Source organism: Micropterus dolomieu, linkage group LG10, assembly GCF_021292245.1.
Source record: "Micropterus dolomieu isolate WLL.071019.BEF.003 ecotype Adirondacks linkage group LG10, ASM2129224v1, whole genome shotgun sequence".
NCBI classification, from domain to species: Eukaryota; Metazoa; Chordata; class Actinopteri; order Centrarchiformes; family Centrarchidae; genus Micropterus; species Micropterus dolomieu.
In genome coordinates this window covers 14,353,835-14,378,601 of record NC_060159.1, presented here as the reverse complement: position 1 = coordinate 14,378,601, position 24,767 = coordinate 14,353,835, and the positions used below count along the sequence as shown (strand labels likewise).

General features: G+C 41.8%; 2 protein-coding genes across 9 annotated transcripts in view; one reads left to right on the top strand and one right to left on the bottom strand.

Moving 5' to 3' along the window:
- The window catches only part of LOC123977493, a 21,172-nt gene extending 4,244 nt beyond the window's left edge, over positions 1-16,928 (top strand). For 3 of the 8 annotated variants that reach the window (XM_046060224.1, XM_046060225.1, XM_046060228.1), the window contains 4 exons: positions 2,163-2,316; positions 2,532-2,726; positions 11,189-11,323; positions 14,286-16,928. In XM_046060224.1, the coding sequence (XP_045916180.1) occupies positions 2,291-2,316; positions 2,532-2,726; positions 11,189-11,323; positions 14,286-15,447 (1,518 nt within the window). In that variant the 5' untranslated portion in view covers positions 2,163-2,290 and the 3' untranslated portion in view covers positions 15,448-16,928. Of the gene's footprint in view, positions 1-6; positions 2,317-2,526; positions 2,727-11,188; positions 11,324-14,285 lie in introns of those variants that run through there. The other 5 variants (XM_046060222.1, XM_046060223.1, XM_046060227.1 and 2 more) reach the window with 4 other exon arrangements.
- On the bottom strand, positions 15,538-24,767 carry gata4 (GATA binding protein 4). Its single transcript, XM_046060229.1, has 6 exons — positions 24,016-24,767; positions 18,975-19,141; positions 18,755-18,880; positions 18,295-18,376; positions 17,870-18,006; positions 15,538-17,497 (listed from the first exon to the last, which is right to left on the bottom strand). The coding sequence occupies exons 1-6, from the start codon at positions 24,536-24,538 to the stop codon at positions 17,372-17,374; spliced, it is 1,161 nt and encodes a 386-aa protein (XP_045916185.1). The 5' UTR covers positions 24,539-24,767; the 3' UTR covers positions 15,538-17,371.

Below are 24,767 nucleotides of genomic sequence, written 5' to 3'. Positions count from 1 at the left end.
GGTAACCTTCCCACACGTCTTGTGGGGTTAGCGAAGCCCCGGGTAACCTTCCCACGCGTCTTCCGGGGTTAGCGAAGCCCCGGGTAACCTTCCCACACGTCTTGTGGGGTTAGCGAAGCCCCGGGTAACCTTCCCACGCGTCTTGCGGGGTTAGCGAAGCACCAGGTAACCTTCCCACGCGTCTGGCGGGGTTGGCAAAGCCCCGGGTAACCTTCCCACACGTCTTGTGGGGTTAGCGAAGCCCCGGGTAACCTTCCCACACGTCTTGTGGGGTTAGCGAAGCCCCGGGTAACCTTCCCACGCGTCTTCCGGGGTTAGCGAAGCCCCGGGTAACCTTCCCACACGTCTTGTGGGGTTAGCGAAGCCCCGGGTAACCTTCCCACGCGTCTTGCGGGGTTAGCGAAGCACCAGGTAACCTTCCCACGCGTCTGGCGGGGTTGGCAAAGCCCCGGGTAACCTTCCCACACGTCTTGTGGGGTTAGCGAAGCCCCGGGTAACCTTCCCACACGTCTTGTGGGGTTAGCGAAGCCCCGGGTAACCTTCCCACGCGTCTTCCGGGGTTAGCGAAGCCCCGGGTAACCTTCCCACACGTCTTGTGGGGTTAGCGAAGCCCCGGGTAACCTTCCCACGCGTCTTGCGGGGTTAGCGAAGCACCAGGTAACCTTCCCACGCGTCTGGCGGGGTTGGCAAAGCCCCGGGTAACCTTCCCACACGTCTTGTGGGGTTAGCGAAGCCCCGGGTAACCTTCCCACGCGTCTTGCGGGGTTAGCGAAGCCCCGGGTAACCTTCCCACGCGTCTGGCGGGGTTGGCAAATCCCTGGGTAACCTTCCCACGCGTCTTGCGGGGTTAGCGAAGCGCCAGGTAACCTTCCCACGCGTCTGGCGGGGTTAGCGAAGCCCCGGGTAACCTTCCCACGCGTCTTGCGGGGTTAGCGAAGCCCCAGGTAACCTTCCCACACGTCTTGTGGGGTTAGCGAAGCCCCGGGTAACCTTCCCACACGTCTTGCGGGGTTAGCGAAGCGCCAGGTAACCTTCCCACGCGTCTGGCGGGGTTGGCAAAGCCCCGGGTAACCTTCCCACGCGTCTTGTGGGGTTAGCGAAGCCCCGGGTAATCTTCCCACACGTCTTGTGGGGTTGGCAAAGCCCCGGGTAACCTTCCCACACGTCTTGTGGGGTTGGCAAAGCCCCGGGTAACCTTCCCACGCGTCTTGCGGGGTTAGCGAAGCGCCAGGTAACCTTCCCACGCGTCTGGCGGGGTTGGCAAAGCCCTGGGTAACCTTCCCACGCGTCTTGCGGGATTAGCGAAGGCCCGGGTAACCTTCCCACGTGTCTTGTGGGGTTAGCGAAGCGCCGGGTAACCTTCCCACGCGTCTGGCGGGGTTGGCAAAGCCCCAGGTAACCTTCCCACGCGTCTTGCGGGGTTAGCGAAGCGCCAGGTAATCTTCCCACATGTCTTGCGGGGTTGGCCAAGCCCCAGGTAACCTTCTGGCGGGGTTGGCGAAGATAAAGCACGGAGCACCTTCCACCAGGGCTTTCTTTATATCCGGCTTCTTTATACTGATTTTCCTTTTGAACAAGAGTTTCTTTCATAATGTTTAGGACACACCTAAATGATGCTTTTATGTAGTGCTTTAATCCACAGAACTTTTGAATGTGTGTCTCTCTCTCACCCATTCACACACACACTCACACATTGTTTGTATTTTTTTAGCTAAGCTGTAGATGGTTAAGTAACAATTGATGACATTATTATGTAAAAGTTTAATAGCAGTAACTCACTCATGTATGTTGTTTTTTCTCTCTATAAAAGTTAGATGTCTGTACCAGACAAGGGTAAGTTAATACTCACCGGGAACTCAAAGACTCAAGTTTAATTTGCTCGTCATGTTTTTATTAATTGGTTGTAGGTGCCGGTAACAGAGGTAAGGTAATAATTACTAACATTAAGGAAAGTATCCAGCAAATGTTATTATCACCTCTTTTAAATTCACTGTGTATCTATTTTCGTCTTTCTGTCTATTTTATTTTTTACTTTAATAAGGTAATGATGCTTGTAACAGACCATGGTAAAGTAAAAATTCACTTTGATAAAAGTCTCCTGCAATTCTGATAGCTAATGTAATAATTCAGTGACAATTAATTTAATTATTTTTTTCCTCCAGTCTTCAGGATTATACACACTACATCAACCTGCCTGCAAGAAGCACTGACGTGGACGACAGACTCTACATCCAGGATTTCCATGAAGACAGAGAAGATGTGTTTCCTCCGGAGGAGATAAGAAAGACGAATGGCTACAGGACCAGATGGAGAGCGGTGTTCCCCTTTCTTTCAGTCTAAATAAGTAATCCAGTCACTAAATCTGCAGAAGCAGTACTGACATAATGTCGTGATCAGCCAAAGTTAACTTTACTGATTGTATTTGTGGTAGAAATCTTGAATGTTATTCTGTTGTTTATAACATACTTTCAGGACTGGAGGCCAAATGCAGGAATATAGCTATAGCTATGTTCTTCTGTTTGATAGGGCAGGACTCTGTGTTTTCTGGAGCAGCTGAGAGTGGACATCAATCAAGCAATCGTCCCAGGAAGCCACAGCATGACCAAGCAATGTGAAGACCGAGAGAGTACACCGCCACCCTCTTCAACCACCGCTCAAGAGAATGAGGAGCTCCCCGGCCCTACCGGCCCGGAGGACGTTGCTTCCATCTGCTTCTTCTGTTCTGGGTTTGGGGACGCTCCTCATACACACACACACATAGGAAGTTGTCAACACCTCTTTGCATCTGAACATGAAATAAAAATTAATTCTAAAAGGTAAAAACTTGTTAGTTTGATACCATATGTACACTATGTATACTACACTGTAAACCCGAATAAGTTCAGAATACTCAAATTATTTGTGGAAACTGATTACCTCAAACTTTTTAAGTAGTGGTAATAATATTTTTGAGTAAATCTTAACTTAAATATAATACATTTTTGAAAAACCTTTAATTTCATCCATTCATCCATTCATCCATTTATCCTGCGTACAGGGTCGTGGGGGGCTGGAGCCAATCCCAGCTGACATCGGGCGAATATGGGCCAATCCATCGCAGGGAACCTTTAATTTCCGCATACTAAATTACATTGATTCACTGCTTATTAAAATTGAATTCAACTTGTACTTTACTCAATAAATGTAATTGTTCACAACTTATACTCTGAGGGAAATCTACTAAAAAAAAAATGAATTTTGCTAGACTCACTCAACAAAATTACTACTAGTCAACTTCAAATTTACAAAATGCCCATTTTCAGATAGTAGTCCTCAAAAATACAAATACAACTCCATTATTACAACACCGTCCTTTCTTTTTAATTTAACTATTGAGATGTAGGACAGAGCTGTAACCGTTACGTTAGCTTCCTGCTGAGCTTCCAGTCTGAAGGGGAGATGTTTGTTAACCTGCTTCATTTCTCCAGCCGTTTGGGAACAGACTTTTGTTGGTCTGGAGAAGCTGAAGTATGTATTACCTGACACACTGACACCATACTTTTACTGCCAGAATATTTTCCTCTGAGATTCACCATCACTTTTTGTCACTCGGACAGTCAAACACGCTGAGACCTCCAGATTAAAGGAGCTGCTCTGATAACAGCACCTGTTAGATAGATGTCCTGCAGGGTTTCCGCAGGGTCTAAAAAAAGTCTAAAATTTCAAAAGTTTGTCTTCTAGGTCTTAAATAATTTTAAACGGGTATTTATTTTCCAACGTCTATGTAACGCTACCTCTAATCAGAATCAGAAATACTTTATTGATCCCGAGGGGAAATTCTTTTGTCATAATTGCACACTTGTTAAGGTAGATAGATAGATAAAGAGTATGTAAATATAAGAGTATACATATAAAATATAAAGTATTGTGGGTATGTACAATATTTACATTATTAAGAATTATTATGGTGAACCAAAAAGTACTAGTGAATAAATAGCAGCAGAGAATATTGCACATTAATTATTAAACAGGTAATATTGCACAGAAAATAGATAATCTAGTTTAATAACTGACACTCAGACACTTAAAGGGAGGAGTTATAAAGTTTGATGGCCAGGCAGGAATGACTTCCTGTGGTGCATTTTGGGGGAATGAGTCCTGTGTTTGAGCAGCACGTCATGGAGTGGGTGGGAGACATTGTCCAAGATGACATGTAGTTTGGACAGCATTCTCCTCTCTGACACTACCGACATAATCCAGCTCCACCCCCACAACGTCACTGGCCTTGCGGATCAGTTTGTTGAGCCTGTAGGTGTCCGCTACCCTCAACCTGCTGCCCCAGCATGCAACAGCAAACAGGATAGCACTGGCCACCACAGACTCATAAAACATCCTCAGCATCGTCCTGCAGATGTTGAAGGACTTCAGCCTTCTCAGAAAATAGAGACGGCTTTGGCCCTTCCTGTAGAGAGCTTGAGTGTTCTTGGCCCAGTCCAGTTTATTGTGCACTCCCTGGTATTTGTAATCATCCACAATGTCCACACTGACCCCCTGGATAGAAACAGGGGTCACTGGTGCCATGGCTCTCCTTATATCCACAACCAGCTCCTTAGTCTTTGTCATGTTGAGCTGTAGGTGATTTTGTTCACACCATGCGAGTCCCCCACCACAGTTCTGTACTCAGCCTCGTCACCCTTGCTGATACATCCAACCACAGCAGAGTCATCAGAAAACTTCTGAAGATGGCAGGACTGGTAGTCAACACGCTGACCACGCTGTCTGACACACAGTGTTGCAGGCGCACATGCTGTGGTCTGCCAGTCAGGTAGTCAACAATCCAGGACACGAGGGGGGCATCCACCTGCATCGCTGTCAGCTTCTCACCCAGCAGGACCGACCGGATGGTGTTGAAAGCACTGGAGAAGTCAAAAAACATGACCCACACAGTGCTCGCCGGCTTATCCAGGTGGGCGTAGGTGCGGTTGAGCAGAAAGATGATGGCGTCCTCAACTCCCAGTCGGGACTGGAAGGCGAACTGGAGTGGGTGCAGGAGAGGTCTGACCATGGGCCGCAGCTGGTCCAGAACCAGTCTCTCCATGGTCTTCATGATGTGGGAGGTCAGTGCCACAGGTCTGTAGTCGTGGCGTCTTTGGCACAGGCACGAGGCAAGATGTCTTCCACAGCACAGGGACCCTTTGGAGACAGGCTCAGGTTGAAGACATGTTGATGGACTCCACATAGCTGGGGGGCACAGGCTTTGAGCACCCCGGGACGGACACCATCAGGGCCTGCAGCCTTGTTGGAGTGGAGTCTCCACAGCTGTCTCACCTGGTCAGCAGTGAGGCACACAGAGGTTACATGTCGGGGAGGGGGAGAGGAGGAGTCGACAGGCTGGAGAGAGCGGATAACCTGAGAGCCGGAGGGGGGGGTTGGGGTCTTACAGCAGGTGGGGGACAGTGAGGAGGAGGAGGGGGGAGTAGTGGGGTTTGAGGTGTTTGAGGGAAAACAGCAGCTGAGTTAGTTGGGGGATGGGCAGTAGCCATAGTATCAAATCTGTTAAAGAACAGATTAAGTTCGTTGGCCTTGTCCAAGCTGCCTTCAACTCCTCTGCTGCCAGTCGGGCTGAAGCCAGTGATGTTCCTCATGCCACTCCAGACCACCACTGCCTTCTTTCTGTTGAAATTTAGTTATAATGTTACCACAGTGCAGTAGTTAGTTGCGGACAACCATTCGGCTCCGCACCGTGGCGTGCGTGTGTTTTGCTGCGTATGTAAATTGACTTGATATATGTGCCCTGAAGGTAATGATATAGCTGCATGTGAAAAAGACACGGTCAAACTACAAAAAGGAGTTTGCTTGGCAATGTTGTTGACTAGCACCCAGCAGCTAGCTTGATACGACCATAAAGCTGCTGTTCGCGGCTCGCTGTGAGGTTACAGACACTCTTACCGTGCTATATGGCACCAAATTACTTCATTGATGAAATATGCGATAATACCGCATACTGTTGAGTCCCAACATATTGCCACGGTGGAAATTACTTCACCCTTGCGACAGCCCTACTTGGATGGAAAAACGAATCTTAAAGCTTAAAACCAGTCTCTAGCAACGTATTTGAAGCCTACTGTCGCTGCTTAATGAATGAGCGCCAAAATTTCACACGATCATTAATGATTTTCAGTAAACTACAGTAACACAAAGCATTGCTGTCTCCCTCTCCTCGTTCTTCAAAGGATGAGCGAATGTGAGAGAGTGGCAGAAAGTGATGGTGAAAGTTAGCAGAGGATAAGTCCAACATTAAGTTGTCAGGTTACAGCTCTGTCCTCTACTGTACATCTCGATAGTTAAATTAAAAAAGGCCAGTGTTGACTACAGAGGAGCTGAGGATGCAAACTAACGTTAGTCCCTTTATGCTGATGAGATTATTCTTTTGGATTTTGATGTACAAATGAAATGCTTGTAATAATACAGAAGGGAGGTGGTTCTCATGTTGCCTATTATTTATGTTAATTTATACAAATGTATAAAGAAGTAAATTAAGACACAAGGCAAACATGAATAATCCTATCTGTTATGATTCTGAGTAGGGCTTCATGATATTGGAAAAAAATTACATTGCAATATTTTTCTTTTCTGCGATATATATATTTCGATATATATATTGCGATGTGCGATGTTTTCACTAGACGACTTCAATTGCTCCATTTGAAAAGAATTAAGCATCCTAGAATTATTGGGGTGATTTTGTAGGGAAAATGCATAGAAAATTTAAAAAGCTGAAAATTTTCTTTTTAGTCTGAAAACAAGAGTGAAAACCATTCTTTCTTGAGTTTTAATGCAGTAAACATATTTTCTACAAAATAATAAATAAACATTAAAGAGCAGCTATACAGCAGCTCTCTGAGTGGTTTGGAGTAGACAGCTGACAGGGGCGGGGCCTGCTTTCATAGTTTGATAAACTGATCAGGAACAATATTGTGATTGGTGGCTTGCTGTGCATGCAGAGTCTGCTTGTCACTCACTAGCAACAAACTCTGGGTATCCCAGAACCCTTTAATCTGAGTAAATTCTGTTTCATCAGTCAGACTTCTTTGTAGATTAGTCATGGAAAATGAGAACCGTGCGAGTTTTCCTTTTGTATCAAGTAGCAAAAATTTGACTTGCTTGACATTGCACTGTTCTGCGATGTGACTATTGCGCATGGGCACATTGCGATGACGATGCAGAAATGATATATTGTGCAGCCCTAATTCTGAGGTTATGTGTTTTCCTGCCATTATAAGGTGGTGAGGCTCAAAACGGCTTGGTGCTGCACAATGAATGTAAAATACTGTGAGAGCATCAAAACTAACCAAATGCATTTTCCCAGATCTAATGGTTAGAATTCAACCCCTGTAGACGTGTTTAGCTTTTGGGGTGTAGTTTTTATTTTTTATTTTATTATTTTTTTTGTAGATTTGTCTCCCTGTCTGCAACCCTGAGTTTATCCATCAGCAGTAGGTTAAGTTTTATAAAGTCGCCAAAAAGACAGATTTTTTTTTTGTTCTTGATTTTTCTACCGGTGATCAATTTTTCACATCAGCAGGTCCACCGCATGCCAGATTGTTAATTATGTAGCTTATCAATGTCATCGTCCATCCCGGTGTTTCATTGTTGACATTGTCCGATGCCAGTTTTGTAGACATCACTGTACCCTAATTTGAATACATTGATTTACTCTCTATTTGTGACTGCATTAGTCATGATACAGGTTTTAAATTTCATGCATTATGGGCGGTGCAAGAAGGTTGTGGGTTCAAACCCCGGTTGCCTCAGTTTGCATGTTCTCTCCGGGTGCTCCGGCATCCTTCCACCATCCAAAGACATGTGGACTAGGTTGATTGGTGACCCTAAATTGCGAGCGTGAATGGTTGTTTGTCTATGTGTGGCCTTGCGATGGATTGGTGACCTGCACCCTGTACACAGGAAAAGCGGTTGACGATGGAAAGTCTTAAATTAGACCGGGTGAAACCTGCAGAAACCTTTACATTGTTCCATTACCTTGTCTACCTGACTTAACAATTTGCATAGTGTGGGACTTCTTAATAATATCTATTAGCTACCTTTATTTGTTCATGATCCCATAAAACTCCACATTTAAAGCTCCCTTTTATATTATTTAAGTAAAAGTGCTGCTCATGGAATAAAATTATGTATAGTCACTTTTTCCACAAAACACAGTAAAGTAGTTAAAGTAGTAAGTAAATTTTATTTAGCCCAAGATTCAGGAAGCTCAAATAATTAACCAAGCAATGTAAGAACACAAAACTCCACTTGGAAGTATCAGTTAAAATGGTAGCCTTCTTTAACTCTTGAGATTTTTTTATGAATAGTTGGATAATCTCTTATAGCATATTGATTATAATAGTAGTTTGTGGACCTCCAAAGTCGACTGGACCAGAAAATATTCTTCCTCCCTGTCCCTCTCTTTCTCTCTCTGTCTGCACATGGTGGTGCTTTCAGCTAAATGCTAATATCAGCATGCTAATTTATAATGTTAATGGCAACATGTTGAAGTTTAGCAGGTAGAATGTTTACCATACACATCATAAATAATAACTTTATTTGTAAAAAATGTAAAAAAAATAAGTTGCAAAGAGTTGTACATCAGAAACAAAAAAGTTCCAAACTTAAAATTATAAATGAATTGACAACAATAATACAATGGTTATGAAAACGCCATATGATATAAGTAAAACGTAAGAAGAGTCCTCTGAGTTTGCATGCCTGAGATCACCAGGCAGGGAGTTCCACAGCTGAGGGGCCCAAACAGCAAAAGCCAGGTCACCTTTAGTGCCAAGACATGATTTTAGAGCCATTAGTAGGCTACAGCCCTGCCGGAGGATCTCAGGTATCGGCCCAGCTCGTAGGGCAACCTCAAGTCACAGACGTAGGCAGGAGCCTAATTATTTTTATTTTTTTAAAGCAAGGATTCGTGTGATTTGGTCACTCCTTTTAGTGAGAGTTAAAATCCTCGCGGCAGCAATTTGAATGAGCTGCAGTATATGAAGGTTTCCCTTACTGCTACCAGAATACAGAGCATTGCAATAACCGAGTCTTGAGGAGACAAAGGCATGGATGACCGTCTCAGCAGAGGACAGGAAAGATCTGATCTTGGTTAGCTGTCTCAGCTGGACAAAGTAGGACTGCATCGTTTATTAAAACATCATGGTCCACAGTGTCAAAAGCTGAGCCGAGATCAAGCAGAATTAAAACCGAGCACGGGCCTGAGTCTGCTGCGAGCAGCAAATTATTGGTGACCTTGGTCAGAGCAGTACTGTGTAGGGAGCGGAAACCTGATTTAATATTTTTTCATTATTGTTAAAAAAGGAGATTAACTACATTGAAATATTGAAGTTGAATTTTAAAAAGTGGGTTAACAGAAGCGTGCTTAATACAAGATGGGGAAAAATGACAGTTGACAGAAAGCGGTTAATGATGGCTAAAATGTCTGAACCAACCAGTCAGGAAAGATTTGCTAATTAACACCGAACACAAAGTGCAACTAAGGCTGAAAAGAATGTCACTAGTTTTGACCTGATGATGGCGCTAGATGACAAGTCAGACGAACCTCCCAAACTTTGACCCATAAAACAAACCAGAAGCATCTCCGACATTTTCATTTGTCTTACACTCTTTTCACTCTATAAGGCAAAGCTTTTAAATCTTGCACGTCAGTCAAAGTGGGCTTTGAGTTATCTCCTCTGCATTCTTCTGGGAACTTGCTAAACTGGAAAAAAGGAGCACGGAGGATACCATGAAACAGTTAAAGGCACGCACACACACACACACACTGTGCAGCTTGGCTTGTTATGAAATATCTATATGGCCGTAAGCATTACCAAGTGCAGAAGCTCAATGCTGGCGTTGTCTGAGTAAACATGTTGAGAGTGTAACCGTTTTGCTGTTGCTTAGTTTGTCAGAGTTGTTTGTCTTGTGATCTGGAGTCAGCAGAGCTACACTACATGACCGACCCTACAAGAGAAAAGATGAGCCACATTTTAATTGACTGATTCGTGAACTACCAGGGCGGAGGAGTCAGGATGGAACTTCCCATGTGGGTAAACTCAGTTTGTACTTTGACAAAAACTAACCTGAAAAAGAGGCTAACAGACGTTTCCTTGCATCCAAATATCTCTCTGACTATTTTTTCTTAGACATTTCTCCAAGATGGAATAGTTAAAGGCAACATGTAGGCTCTTAAATTCCTTAATTTTACTAGTGTTTCCCACGGTGTTTGGTTAATTTTTTACAGCCACTGTACATAAACTGCTCTCTGATCCTCCAATTGATATATTGTAATTATAAAACGTTATAGAGCACTTACCAAAACAAAGTACAATGTGTTTCACAGGCACAGAGAGAAAGAAGATATAAAAATCAGGATATATTTTCCGATAAAAGTGACCCAGACAGCAAAAGCTCTGTCCCCTTTAGTTTTCAGCCTGGACTCAGGAAGACCGAAGATATCAAACTATGCACAGGGTCATAAGAAATTAAAAGCTCCAAAATATAATCCAGAGCCAGGTCATGGGCAGCCTTAAACGTAATCAATAAGACCTTAAAATCAATCCTAGGTGTGATGTGATTATACCTTTTGCCTCTTGTTAAAAGTCTAGCAGCTGAGTTCTGCACAGTCTGTAGTCATTTAAAATTTTTTGAGTAAGACAAGAGAAAAGGCTGTTGCTTAATCAAGGCGATTGGAAATAAAAGCATGAACAACAGTTTCTGCATCTCTGAAATTTGAAATAGATCCTATTTTTGTATTATTTCAACCTTGGTGGTTTGTTGCTTGAAACAGACATTGCTATCAAATAAAAGACCAAGATTTCTTGCAACAGGCTTGATATGTTGAGACAGGTGACCAGATGGCAGTATTAGTTTTGTAATATGTTGGGGCCCAATGACAAGGATTTCTGTTTTGTTTGAACTGAGCTGAGTCTTGTAAGGAACTCAGCATACCGAGGTTAGTGGGTTTAACAGGGAGAAAGAAAGAAATACCATATCTTTGGATCACATCACCCAAGGGGAGCATATACTGTATAGGTAGAACAAAAAGGGTCCAAGAATTGACTATTGAGGCACCCCATATCTGATAAGGGGAAAAGACGACATGAAGTTGTTAAGAGACTCAAAACTTCCTATTTTAATCAGTCTGTTTTTTATTCAGGTTGAGCCGTAAGCGGCCTCTGTTTAATGGATATGAAAAGGAGCCTCTGCTGTACAAGAAGAAATGTGTGGGGAGTCTGAAATCTCTACTTGACAGATATCAGACTGACCAAGCCACAGAACATGCCAGACTGAAGTAAGTACTAACTGAAGTAGAATCACATGTTCGTATGGGGTGTGAAACATCTTAAACAATGTGTTGCAGCGGATATTTCAGGTATCACATTTTCAGTTCCTCTTGGTATTACTTGGGCTGCAAAAATCTCTGTATTACAGCACGTCATATTATATGATTTATAGGGCTGTCAGAATCGTCAAGTCCTGCCAATAGACGAATCGTGTGGTTTTTTTGTGCACGGCGATTGCGAGCAGGGGGTGTTACACACGGTAGCTCGCTTTAATCTTGAGAAGCTGCAGAGCTGCAGTCTCTTTTCATTCAACTTACACTGTAAATTTCCAGCTAAACTGAGGCGCTCTCTCTCTCGCCTGTCCTTCACCGGTCTTGTGCAGTTTTACGTGCATTACTGCTGCCGACAACTGCATGCACGTCGAGGTTCCTCATGGGTCTTTTTCAAGTAGCCAGCAAAACGATAAATATTCTTTACGTGGTTCATCAACGGTGATAAATTATCCGAAAGTCCCGCGAGGTTCGGACAACTCTGCACAACACCAGTGAAGTGGAGGCTCTGTCTCTTCATCTTCAGCAAGTGTTCCTCCACTGCCACCACACGCTACGCTTACACATGCGCAATGACGCCCCAGGGTTAAGGCCCATTTATACTCCTGCGTAGGGTCTACGTGCGTACTTACGCCGTAGGCTACGCACGTAGCCATGCATTTATACTTGTGCGTAGGTGTGTCCGTCATTCTGCAATTACACCCTCAAACGCTAGTCGGCAGTAGCGCTACAGCGTCCACTGTGTTGACTTTTGCCGGCCGAGCAGGCTAACTTCCGGTTTAGCGCTCCGCTAACGTAAATGGGGGTAAAACTGTAAACGTGCAGCTGGTGTAGCCTTTTCAAATGTTACCGACCGAATGGATCACATTCTGATTGTGAAACGAGTCATTTCGCTCGGGTTGCGACGGTCAAATATATTGATTCACTGTGTTACAGCCGCCGTTTTGGCTGCTAGTAAACGTTACTTCAAAGCGTGGGATACTTCCGGTCGGCTCGGAGGCATTGTGAGGCTACCCAGCCGACCAATCACAGAGCTTACGGTCCGCATCGACTCAACGTGTAGTTACATTTTTAAGGAGGTGCACGTCAGGCGACGGCGTAGCCTCTGCCTAGCCTCTCCGTAGCCCCGTAGCCTATGCCATCACCTAGGCCGCTGATTTGAGGCAGAAGTATAAATTGCACTTTAGGGTTGCAATTTTGGATTTATTCACGTACTTCAAAAACATTTATTGAAAGTTTTATTCTTTTTACATATTTATTTACAACATTAAACATTGAAATGTATATTGTAATAGGCTGTATATTAGGGGTGCAACAACTAATCGACGTAGTCGACAAAAATTGATTATTAAATTCATTGCCAACGATTGATTCGTTCATGACTTCGTCGGGCTGTAGTGACACCGTCAGCTTAAGAGAGTAAAGTGATGTGAACAGTAACGTTAAAGTTACTAAAACAACATCAGCGCTGCAGTAAAAACCTTCACAACCTAAAACCTCCAGAGTGTGGCAGCATTTCACTCTTTGCACAGCCAGAAAACTCGTGAACTGCAGCAAAGCTGAGCTCTCCTGGAAACACCGGAGCATCTGAAGAGGAGGCGCGTAACGTCGTGTCTCTGTGGATGATGAAGACTCGTCTCAGTAAACTAGTTAGCGAGCTAGCTTCACGTTAAAGCCGTGTTACTTTACGTTATGAGCTGAAACGTTTTCTATACAGTTGGTCAATTTGATTGATTGTTACAGTAATGGTGCTGTGAATAGCACATAATTATGATACACAACGGCCACGTTCACATTCCAGATGTGCCCTGACTTTACAATCATAAACAATGCATCACTCATGGCGATGTTCCCAGCTGGAGAACAAGATTAGACACCCGACAATTCCATACTTTCTAAAGAAGAGAAAACAGTTCTCCTGTGCGTGAGGCGGTGGGTAATCCGCCCCAAACTCCCTTAAAAAAATCACGGAGGATTTTAGGGGAAACTATATTTGTTGTGAAACGCTGTCTAATACAAAATCGTTATTATTGATCCCCTCTTGTAAATTTGGCAAATGAAATGCATGACGTTATATCTTTCTTCGTATACAGTGTCAGTTTGTCCCGGGGGGTTTGCAGTATTGGCGTGAAAGCTGCTCCGTCCTGCTTATCAGGACGTGGTTTCAGTGGACCTTTCTTTTGCTGCAGCAGAAACGTTCATTAAAAGATGCATATTTGAAGGCAGTATTTTATTGTCTTGACTGTTAATTGGCACATGCCTAAAACAACCTCAGGTTTAATTTAAAGGCTAAATGAGAGGTATTGTGTCATTTTGCGATTCGTAATCTGAATAGTCGATTAATCGTTTCAATAATCGATAGATTAATTGTTAGTTGCAGCCCTTCTGTATATTAACTTATTGGAAGAAAAGTGGTAGTTCTATGTAAAATCGGACGTTGGGCACCCCGATATAGCCTAACTGGCATGATCTTCGTTTCGCTGACGCTTCGACTGTGAGATTGACAGTCGAATCAGGCTCCGCCCATCGAAGCATCGAATCTTGGACTATTCGGGGTCAGCCCTAATGATTTATATGGTATATATTATTGTTTTTGGCAAGTGTATTTTATCTTATATTAATTTGCATATTACATATTCATACAACATATTCAGTTGTTTTAATCGAGTCGCGTTCTCTACACATTTGTTTTGCTATTAATGAAATGTTGAGCTGTGATAAGCTCTCCTGATGGGTAAATATTATTCAAGATATATTCTTTTTTAAAGTTGTCTCTTATTTACATTACACAAGTCAGACAGTATTTTATGTTGTGAAAAATACATCATGGTAGAGTATTTTAACAAATAATTGTAAACTATTTTAAAGGAATAATTAACCAAACCTTTATGCCTTACGATGAGATATCTTTGTGTTACAGGACAAGCTGTGGACACCCTTGCACATGTGAAGCCTGTGTGAATGGAGGAACAAAACATTTGACTGACGCTGACAGCTTCTTTGAGCAGATTTCGTCCTGGGCTGACACACAACACTCTGTGAATAACGTATTGGAGCGCCTCAAGTACAGACAAGCCACTGATGACATTTACCTCAGCGACTCAGTCAACAAGAAATTTCTGGAGTTTCACAGTGACATAACTGAGGAATGTGGTGCAGAAGATAAGCAGCATTCATGGGCTGTTATTGAGAAACAGGAGGAGATTGTCATGTACGGACCTTATTACCCCAATTACAACAACGGAGAACACAGCGAGGACGTCATTATTAAACAAACCGAGGAACTTCTGGAGACAGGGGCTGTCTCAGAAGACTGGAAAGTGTATGTTTTCACCATGAACAGTCCGTGTTTGGCTAGAAACACAGCTCCATGCATGCTGAACCTGGTTCAGAAAGCTCAGGAGTGGTGGAGAGCGCATGGAGTGAAGACTCATATTGGTTATGTGAAATGCTGGGGCTTCAAAGGTGCTAAGGAAAATCTGTTCAGGGATATTAACTACAGCCAAGTGGACTGTATACATCAGACTGAGGACTATGAGAGCTATGTTAAAGCAGCTGAAAAGAGCACTGATCTTAAACCTTTATGTGAAAATCTGTTTTCTGCTGTTAAACACCTCCTGAGATCTGTGAGTGTCCCTATGATAAACACTGTGCAAGAGCAGGACTGGAAGAGCTACTTCAAGAGTATGCATAGTATTTTTGAATGCAAACTAGAAGAAGAGAAAAAAATCTTCACAGAGGAGGTGAACGCCGTGATCGAAGCTGCACAGGCTCTGCTTCCAGAAAAAAGTGGATTCTTTGAGGAATGTTTAGAAAAGGGACAGGCTTTTGCATTTGATTACACTTTTAGTTCCCAAGTATCTCACGCCATCCAGGATCACATGAGACTCACGTTTCAACAGTGTTGGAAGGAGATGGTACAGGACAAATATGCTGAGTTCACCAGGGAGAAGCTGACTGAAGACTTCAACCAATGCACCATCCAGCTTTTTATCAAAGATATTCTAAAGCTCACAACAGAATACTTACAAATTGGAAGGATACAGTTTTCAGAAAAATCCCCACAAGGTGTCAAAAAATAAACTCGCTGACAAGGTGATGAGAAAGTTAGGACTAAATATTTCACAAATGTTTGGTATGCGTTTGACGTGAATGACACCAAACACCATACCTACCAACTGCATTATGTCAGAATGCTTTGTCTTTATTAGTTTCCTCAGTAAGGCTACAGTTGCATACTGAGGGAGGACATCAGGTAGTGTTAGTACACACCGAGAAAGTCCACATACATGTCCATCTCCCACTGTGTCTTTACTTACAATATATCACAAATAGTGTATTACAATTATACTGGAGTGGATTTGTTTTTTGTTTTGCATATATGGTCATATATTTGTTATTCTGGAAAATTCAATGTAGCAATAAACCACATTTACACATGTTGCCTCCATGCTTGCCACAATCAAATAAACAAACTGTACAATCTTGATACAATACATCTTCATAAGGTTTATCAAACCTTCAGCTAATGAATGATAATTGTGTGGCTTGGGGTTGAGCCTAAAACAATAAATACTGGCAGGATTTTGGAAAGCATTAAAGAATGTGCAAGTTTTCTTGTGGAGGCACATCTGCACTTGTGTCAGCAGAGGGAGCTGTGGGCCATCACTTCCACCCCACATTCATCAAGTGCAACTTACTTGCCACATAGGTAGTTTATCATGTATTTGTTGATAGAGGTGTCAATACTGACAAGTATTGGTCATAGTTTAAATCAAACACACGGTTCAGGCAACTGATCCAGAAACAACAGGGAGCTGTTCCTATTGCACTGAGTAGGAGACTGTGTTTACTGAAGTTCATATCACTGGTGTTGAGGAGTGATGAATGTCTTGAGCAGTTCTCTTTTAGCTGCAGTAAGAAATGCTCCTGGTTTAGCTTGCAGAATTAGATGCACACACATGTACATAACACTCATGAGTATATCACAAATAATACTTGACTGTAATCTGTCACTGCTAATTTTGGGAAATGTTTAAAGGGTCAGTCCACACAGATGACAAATCACACACGTGTTTTTCCATTCACCTTTGCTGGTATTTTGATGTACAAAGAGTTTTATTTTCAAACTGAGCCGCCCTACAACTAAGATGACTACATGCTAGTGAGTGGTGCTCTACTAATGGACATCCTTTGAAAAACTCAATAGCAAAGTGCTTGACCAGATTCTCTACACAGACCTCACCACCTTTGAAGGTCTGCGGAATATGTAGTAGCCAGCACATTGTTTGTTCTGTGTTTTTTAAATATAATTTTCAATGCTTTTAGCACCACAAACAAACATCTCATTCACCTCCATTCCAATGTGGTATAAAGTTAAAACCACTTGTGAGAGATAAAAATACCTAAATATATATTGTGGTTTCATATTGTGGTTAATGTGAACTGATATTTTAAGTACACTTGCTGTAGCTCCTGTATGGCGCTACTTTTGGCATTAAGTTGTGCTGTTGTGACTTTTTATGTGTTTTGTGAGTCCATTGAATGCCAAAACTTCCATAATAATGTGAAAATGAAATATATTAAAATTAAAACAATTCAAGGAGAAAAAGTCTGGCCTTAATTGTTATTTGTTACTGGTTTATGTTACATTTTTACACATGCGTACTGGCGTGGTAGAAACGGTGACACAAAAAAGTTCTCTTTTTTCAATTGTTTCACATCAAGAGTTGTTGTATTTAATCACAGTGCTGCTCTTTAATGATTGTCAAAATCCGTTCACTCCTCGGTTGCTGTGATTGAACACACAGTATCTGTCTAAGATCTCCATTTCCTTCGTGGTGCCCACATATTGGTCCCAGAGCGTCGTACTGAAGACACTGTGCGGTGTGTAGGCTGTGGGAACATCTGCATCCAGAGCGGCAGTCTGCTATCCGGAGACGCTTGTCTCTCAGGACAGTATAACCGGTGTAGATAAGTTGGTTTGAGATGGTGGGTCATGGGGTTCTAGGTCAGGATAAGGTTGTTCCAGGGCTCAGCTTTTGAGCCAGAAGACCCGCTATGGCCCCCAGGGGACATCTTGAGAGGAATGGCTCCACCTTGAGCTGCCATGTAAGCTGGCAGGGCTGAAATCTAGAGGGATACAGAAGAAAACGGTGAGAAGGCCAATACGGAATATCTCTGTGCAGTGGGCGTGGGCCCACCATGAGGGCCTCTTGGCACTGGCATCACCACCCACTTACATCACAATCATACATAGGGACTTTCCTTGTCCTATTATTTGGCATGTGAAATAATTATAAATATAAGGGCAAAATAAGACTCCATATTGTAGAATTTGGGTTATAATAATTGTGTCTACACAGCAGTTTAACTGTTTCTGGGCCTATTAGATTGTTACAGCTGAATGTAATGAGCAATGAAAGCCTCTACCTTTTTTGTCAACTATTAAAAACAATTTGGGACATAAATATTCTCTAAAATTTGACTAAAAAAGCATCTAACCTGTGTGTGTACGCTATGATGAGAGTACAAGCTGTGAGTGTCCGGCTCTGTCTTTATCTGGCGAGGCTCCTCTGTGGCGGCGGAGGCACGGGGAGTGCTGCTTGGCGTGACTGGAGTCCCCTCACCACCTGGGCTCCCTGTGGAGCACAGAACTGAGGTCATTCCCAGACAGTATATGTGAATGGGCCCTTTAATGCACTATACTCTCTGAAATGTACAAATACTTGTGGGTAAAAGGGAGGGCTTCAATTTCGATTAGTTTTTTCCTACTCCCATTTTTGTTTATCAAAGATAGAATAATAATGGTTGTGGATGTTGGGGAGAGGAGACCTAAGCTCTCTCTTCTACGTGAGATTTGGCTATGCTCCTGCTTGTCTAATATCTATGCATTCACAAACAAAAACACATGTGGTCATGAAGCTCACCAGTTTGGGGCTTGTTGAGGTTCTTGGGTTTGCGTTTGCGGGTCTGGATCCCCTCCTTCTTCATAGCCAGGGGTCGTGGTACCTGTGAAGAAGACACCAAAACGAAGGAATAACCTTTAGTAAAGTGAAAATGGTGAAGTTAAGATTCAGAGGTGAAAAAGGACCTAAACTGTACAGATGTTAAGTTTCCTGTCCTCAAGATAAATTTTCAAAACCTTTTTTTTGTGAATCTCTCATTTTAGGTCAGAGTTCCGTCATCACAAAATGGTGTGCACTTGGCCACCAATAACGTGCTTGAATGTATATTTACTTTATTGATTTCTATACATTTAGATGCTCTGTGTGTGTTTCTATTTACAAAGCATAATCTCAGATTCCTTCAGAAATGACAGACATAAGTTATATACAGTACAAGATTTCAACAGCATCAGAGCACTTCCCTCCCCTCTTTCTCTCTCACCCCATGGAGTTTCATGTAGAGGCCACAGGCGTTGCAGACCGGCTCTCCCTCTGCGTTTCGTCGCCACAGGGTGGTGGTGGTGGTGTGACAGTTAGTGCAGGACAGGCCCACCCTCCTCGAGGCAGACTGCAGAGTATAAAATATGTCCAAGCCACCAGTTAAAAAAATGGAGACACATTGTGACACACTGTGCGTTGAAACATGCTCTGCTGTCACCCACCAGCCGCCTTTGAGGTTTGATAAGAGGTCTGTTGATGCCGTTCATCTTGTGGTACAGTCCGCAGGCGTTACACAGGTAGTGGCCCGTGCCATCCCGCCTCCAGAGGGGGGTTGACATCGCCCCACAGTTCACACATTCTCGCCCCTCAGCAAAGTCATCGAACAGGTCTGATGAAGAGAAAAATACAATAAGCCAAAACATCATGTTACTTGTGTGAGTTTTTCCTTAAGCCTGATATGGCTCAAACAGTAATCTGCATCTGTCCTGTAAAAACTGTGACTCTGTTGAGTTATTTTTTTAATATCAGTTCAAGGATCATAGAGTTACTCAAGGACTTAAGTACAGTTTTGAAGAGCTTGTACTTTTTTTGAGTATTTCCATTTTTACTCTATACATTTATTCTGCAAATGTTTTTTGATACATTTAGTTAGTCTCCCGATTCAGATTATTAATACAAAATATCATCAATAAATTATTGAAATATTATAGATTAAGCTATTTAGCTGTGTGGCATTAAAATAAGCTCCATCTTTGCCAGCTGCAACATTAAAGTGACATAGACATTAATGCATCTAGAATTATTATAATATAAAACATTAAACACAAGGTGTCCATTATGTATAGTATATTTTTATGCTAATACTTTTAAGTAAAAAGCTGAATGCAGGACTGTTATTATTATTTCGAAAAATTCTTCAAAACTCCACTGAATAAACAAAAAAAACATCCTAGTCAAGTTGAAATCATGGCTGTTTATTTTAAAAGCTGATGTTTTAATAATAGTGTTTTGGCTTTATGTTGGTAAAGCTGACCATTAGCCTACAGTTCAGAGGATCTGCTACCACTGCAAAAAATTTTAAATAGACCTCATATTTTCCACATATTACAATGCAAACTGTTCTCTGTCATTCTTAGAAAAATTATCTTCCAGCTGGATTCATGCCCTCCTTAATAAACAGTTTCCTGCACTGTCAAACCCTGACAGGGTGATCATCAAATGCAGTGGCTCCTCTGCACCAGCAGGAGGTGCGGGCTTATAGTCCTACAACGGGCCCACACAACAGCAGCCTGGAATCCCTCCTTATCTCGCAGCTCTCCATGAGATAAAGAGCCGGCTGGAAATAGAGACGGAATAGAGCTCCATCATATTCAAATAGAGACTCCGTGTCTATCACATCTCTTTCTCCCTCTCTTTCAGACAGCCCGACATCTGATGAATGCAATCTTCACTCTCTCATCTGGCACATAACAGAGTATCTCCCAAGAACCACTTAGCTGTTCAGAGGAAGGACAATCAATCTCTGGTAATAGAGTGACAGCTTGGCTTTTGTTTTCTTAATTTAGCACAACAGCGCAGGTTACAATATTCATCAGCTATATAGCTCGAGGACACGTGGAAAACACCAACTTATTAATTGTAAAAATCACATTTAAATCAGATTGTATCGTGTTTTTTAACTGTACTCTCCATTGAGCATAATTATCCTTCGACAGATAGTATAAATCTGGCCTCCATCTGTTCCTCCCTCGCTGACTGGAATGGCACTGATACATATGTAGTCCTCCTCCAAGGTTGAGAGAAAAACAAAGACAGCAGGGCAAGCTAACCTTGAGCCAGGCAGCAATTGTAGCCAACACAACGCAGCAACAAGAGACAAAGGAGGTTTATTTTTTCCTATGCATAAATGTCAGTGTGTCTTTATCAGGGTGCAGTTTAAAAACACCCACAGTGACGCTATTAAAGGACAAAGGTGACAAAATAAATAAAACACTCAATCTATTGTGACATGTGAAGACAAACTGTCTGTCCAGGTTTTGAATTGTCACAGTGTTAGAGTTAATGAGGGACTACAGTGGCAACCTTTAAAAGTAACAAAGTACATTTACTCAGCTTTATCTAAGTACAATCCTGTGCTACTTTCACTTTTTTCACAGTTTTTCAAAGAAGCTTTTCATGTGGGAATATTGTTTCTTATTACGTCACTAGATCTATCTGACAGCTGTGGTCACATATTACTTTGAATATAGAGACTTTACATGCAAAATATATTATCAAAATTTAAAAATTTGATGGATATGGGTAGTCAATAGTTCCTATCTGAAATAGGGAAGTCAAACAACATGGACCCATACAACGTGAATATTATAATATATATATTATTGTAATATAACTTTTGTGCAGCTGTACTTTACAAATGTGGTTTTACAGAATAAAATGTAAGATGAAATATGATGAATTGTTGTAAATTAGAGTTGAAGTTAAGTAGTTTAAATCTGCTCCACCAAGGGTAAAATTCTGCTTATGCATTAATGCATCAGTAATAATAATCTAATGAAAATATATATATATATACTAGTGTGACACTCACAAAGGCTATTTTTCTATTTTGAGTTCCCCTACTTTTTAATTGTTTTATAAAAATTATGGCTTTTGATATTTAATGCATTTTGCATTCAGTGCTTATTAGATTTTACTTAATACATTTTTTTAAATTCCACTGCTGTTTACCCAAATGCAGAGCAAATGCCAGCATGACACACTGCAAAGGGAGAGAATATCAAAGTGTTGAAGTCATCTGTTGGCTCTTGAGTTCATATTCCATGATAGGCTCCTTGTATGTGAGGGAGACACATTTAACTTTCATTACTGCCAGGGTCCTACCAGTGATAATACAGATATAATATTATAAATAAAAATAACGAACTTTATACAAAACATATATCGTGAAAAGACTTACTTGTAGTTGTAGGCATGTTATAGTTTTTTACATTAAGTCATTTTCCAATGTAAGAAAGATCAAACTTAAGAAGGAATAATTACAGACTGTGATGATGATGACAAATGTAAGTAATTATGATGTTTATCTGGAAAAACTCACATACATTTACAATTTTTTTTAAGTAATCAAATATATTTTCACAGATATTTCATAGAATTTAAGTAGAAGTTGTAGGTGATCATTAAAAAAAAACTAATTTTTTCTTCTTTCACTGACTCAGAAGAAACGTGACTTCACAGCTGAGGGAGTTTCCCTTTCTCCTGTTCACCAACAGAACATCAGAGACTTTCACTGCATGGCTGAATGCCACTTCACCAAACTATGATTTAATTAAATTCTCATGTGATTTTAAAACAACGAGGTGAAGCCTGTCACTCAGACATGAAGGCATGTTCCTTCATCACAGGCTGTACTGTGAGTGCAGTGTGATTGTAATCAGATGAAGAGGTCAGAGTGGATCTATGCCGTTATCTCTCACACAGCTGATATTTTTCTTTCTTCAACGGTTCAGGGAGAACGTTTAGGCTAATTATCACCACACAAACAATTTATTTGCAGTTTTTCAGCCAGTCAGATCACATGCTTATTAATAATTGGCAAAAAGAAAGAGTGGCTGGTATTTATAAGTGAGGAAGAAATCAGCTGTTACTTTGATACTAATAATCAGTGATATGTCTAATAATGATCCAGCCAATCACATTAGGTTCTAAGTTACATGATAGTAAAAAATAAAAACATGAACGTAAAGGTTTAGCTGCCCATCACCCAGTAGCTGCCAGCAGAAAATTATAGAAGAAACAGGGGTCAAATAAATACAATACAGATTATAATCAGACTATACAAGGTGCAAGTCGCACTCATCAAAAACTGACAACCTAAGCAAAATCAATGTGTTGATATGGTCCAGAGTACAACCTAAAGGCCAAAGTCAATAAATACTCCTAACATGAATGTTCAATGGATGGATTCGGATTCACTGCATCTTCACTAACAGAAACGACTCTGCAGTTGATGCAAGGAGTCCTGTGCTGCTGATCAGGATCAGTTTCCACACACACACATACACACACACACACACACACACACACACACACACACACACACACACACACACGCTTCAAATAACTTTAATATAAATCTAATAATATCTGACCTCAGAGTCAAACTAAACCATAATCCCTATAAACCATGTTATCATTTCAGGTTCAGTTAAATATTAATTCTTATCAATCCAGTACTGTCTTTTAGATTCATAAAAATACATATACATGTTTATTATGTGTTGTTTATGTGTTAGTAGTTGGATAAACTGTTTTAGAAATAAAAGAAGCAGAACATTACTTCAGTTTTATTGGAGGGGGGGCGCTTTCCATATAATAGCCTATTAACTGTTGCAACAATACATTGGTGAATTAGAAATCGTGTTATAAAGAAATAAATTGCCAAACTCCAAATGTTCAAAGGTGACAATCAGTGTTTAATCCTTCTGCAGGGACTCCCTGTGTCTGTGACACTGACTTATCTCATGTGGCTGTAATTTCCTAAAATGCGTTCATGTCTTTAGTTGGTGTTATCTTTTAAGCAAATAAAAAATATTTTTTAAAAAATGCATGTCCTGCTTCATTTAAATTTGAAGTTAATGTTGGTTTTGCAGAAATGAACAGTAACTCAATGTCAGATATTTAATAAAAAAGGTTTGAAATTATAATTCAAGCACATCTAATCAGTTCATTATACCAGAATTGGTAGGTTAATTGTGTAAAATACAAATCACACATTTAATCTTGTATAATCTTGTTATAATATTGATTTATTTGTGTTTTTCTGATTATATTTCAGACCTTTTAAATTATTGCAAACTAGGCTGTTCTGTCAGTTAACACTGCCCTATTCTTGATGGCTCTTAATGAAGAAATAATTTCTGCCAGGTCTACACATGCAGAGTAAACTGTTATTTAAGACCTTATTGCAGCAGGATTTGCCTCAAAATATATTAGGCCAATAGCTAAATATTAAAAATAATAATAATAATCAAAGCAATCCTGATATTCTGGAAAAAAAAAGCCCACATTTTCAATCAGCTTCTTCTCCTTGAAGCTTCTTCGACATTTTTTACATTTCTGTCTGACACAATTTCAAAAAGTCCAAACACCCTTTATTGAAAATAAAAACCCAATTGTTCAGCAGTACCCTTACAAATTATTTAACTAATAAAATCAAAACAATATGTAGGCCTAATATTGTATTTTCCTGTTGCTCACCTATGTTTGGGTGCCGTGTTGTGCAAGGAGTAGCGCCGGTTTGGAGACCGTGGAGGACCGGGCTATCAAAGGGAGACGACGGCCACGTTCCACTCACGTTCGGGCTCATGTAGGCCGGGTAGTGGCTGTGATACGACCCGCTGAGGCTCCGGGCGCCGTAGTGCTCCCTCCCGTTGGCAGAGATGTTTAGCGGGCTGCTGTAAGAAGCTGCAGTCTCCCGGGCCGTGGCCACCCCGGAGGACAGAGGCGGGCTGGTGGAGAAGGCGAAGCGCGGGGACACCGGGGAGTGGTTGTACGAGGGCACTGAGTCGGCGCCCGTCTGCGCCCAGGCAGAGTGGCTAGATACGGGGCTGCCCTGCTGCGACGCGCCGGGCGTCTGGAGGTAAGGCAGAGCCGGGATCATGGGGGTGACGACCCGGGTGGTGGGCACATAAACCGGAGAGGTGCCCGCCGAGGCGTTGTGGAGAAATCCGGCCTCATAGGAAGGGGGTCCGTGGTTGGTTGTCATTATGCCCTGATACATATCCTCTCCTTGAAGTTGGACATCCGTGTTGATAGAAGGGATAGTGACAGCGTGGATGTAGTTACTCACAGGATTGCTGCGTATGAACGCAAAAATATATGGTTTGATGCAATCCGCAGAGCTCTTTCTTCCTTAAAAAATCAGGTCTGCTGGTAAGATTTCAAGTAAACCGCAACATTCAGGAAAGTACGAATAAACTGGGAGAGGAGACACGCGAGAGAGGAGGAGT

Bases quoted from the DNA above. Each gene is read 5' to 3' on its own strand.
- gata4 (XM_046060229.1), bottom strand. From the start codon at position 24,538: ATGTATCAGGGCATAATGACAACCAACCACGGACCCCCTTCCTATGAG. The intron at 18,377-18,754 runs GTGAGAGAGAAA...TCTTCTTCACAG, and splicing joins TCTACATGAAACTCCATGGG to GTACCACGACCCCTGGCTAT. The intron at 17,498-17,869 runs GTTAGATGCTTT...GTATCCCTCTAG, and splicing joins ATCATAGCGTACACACACAG to ATTTCAGCCCTGCCAGCTTA.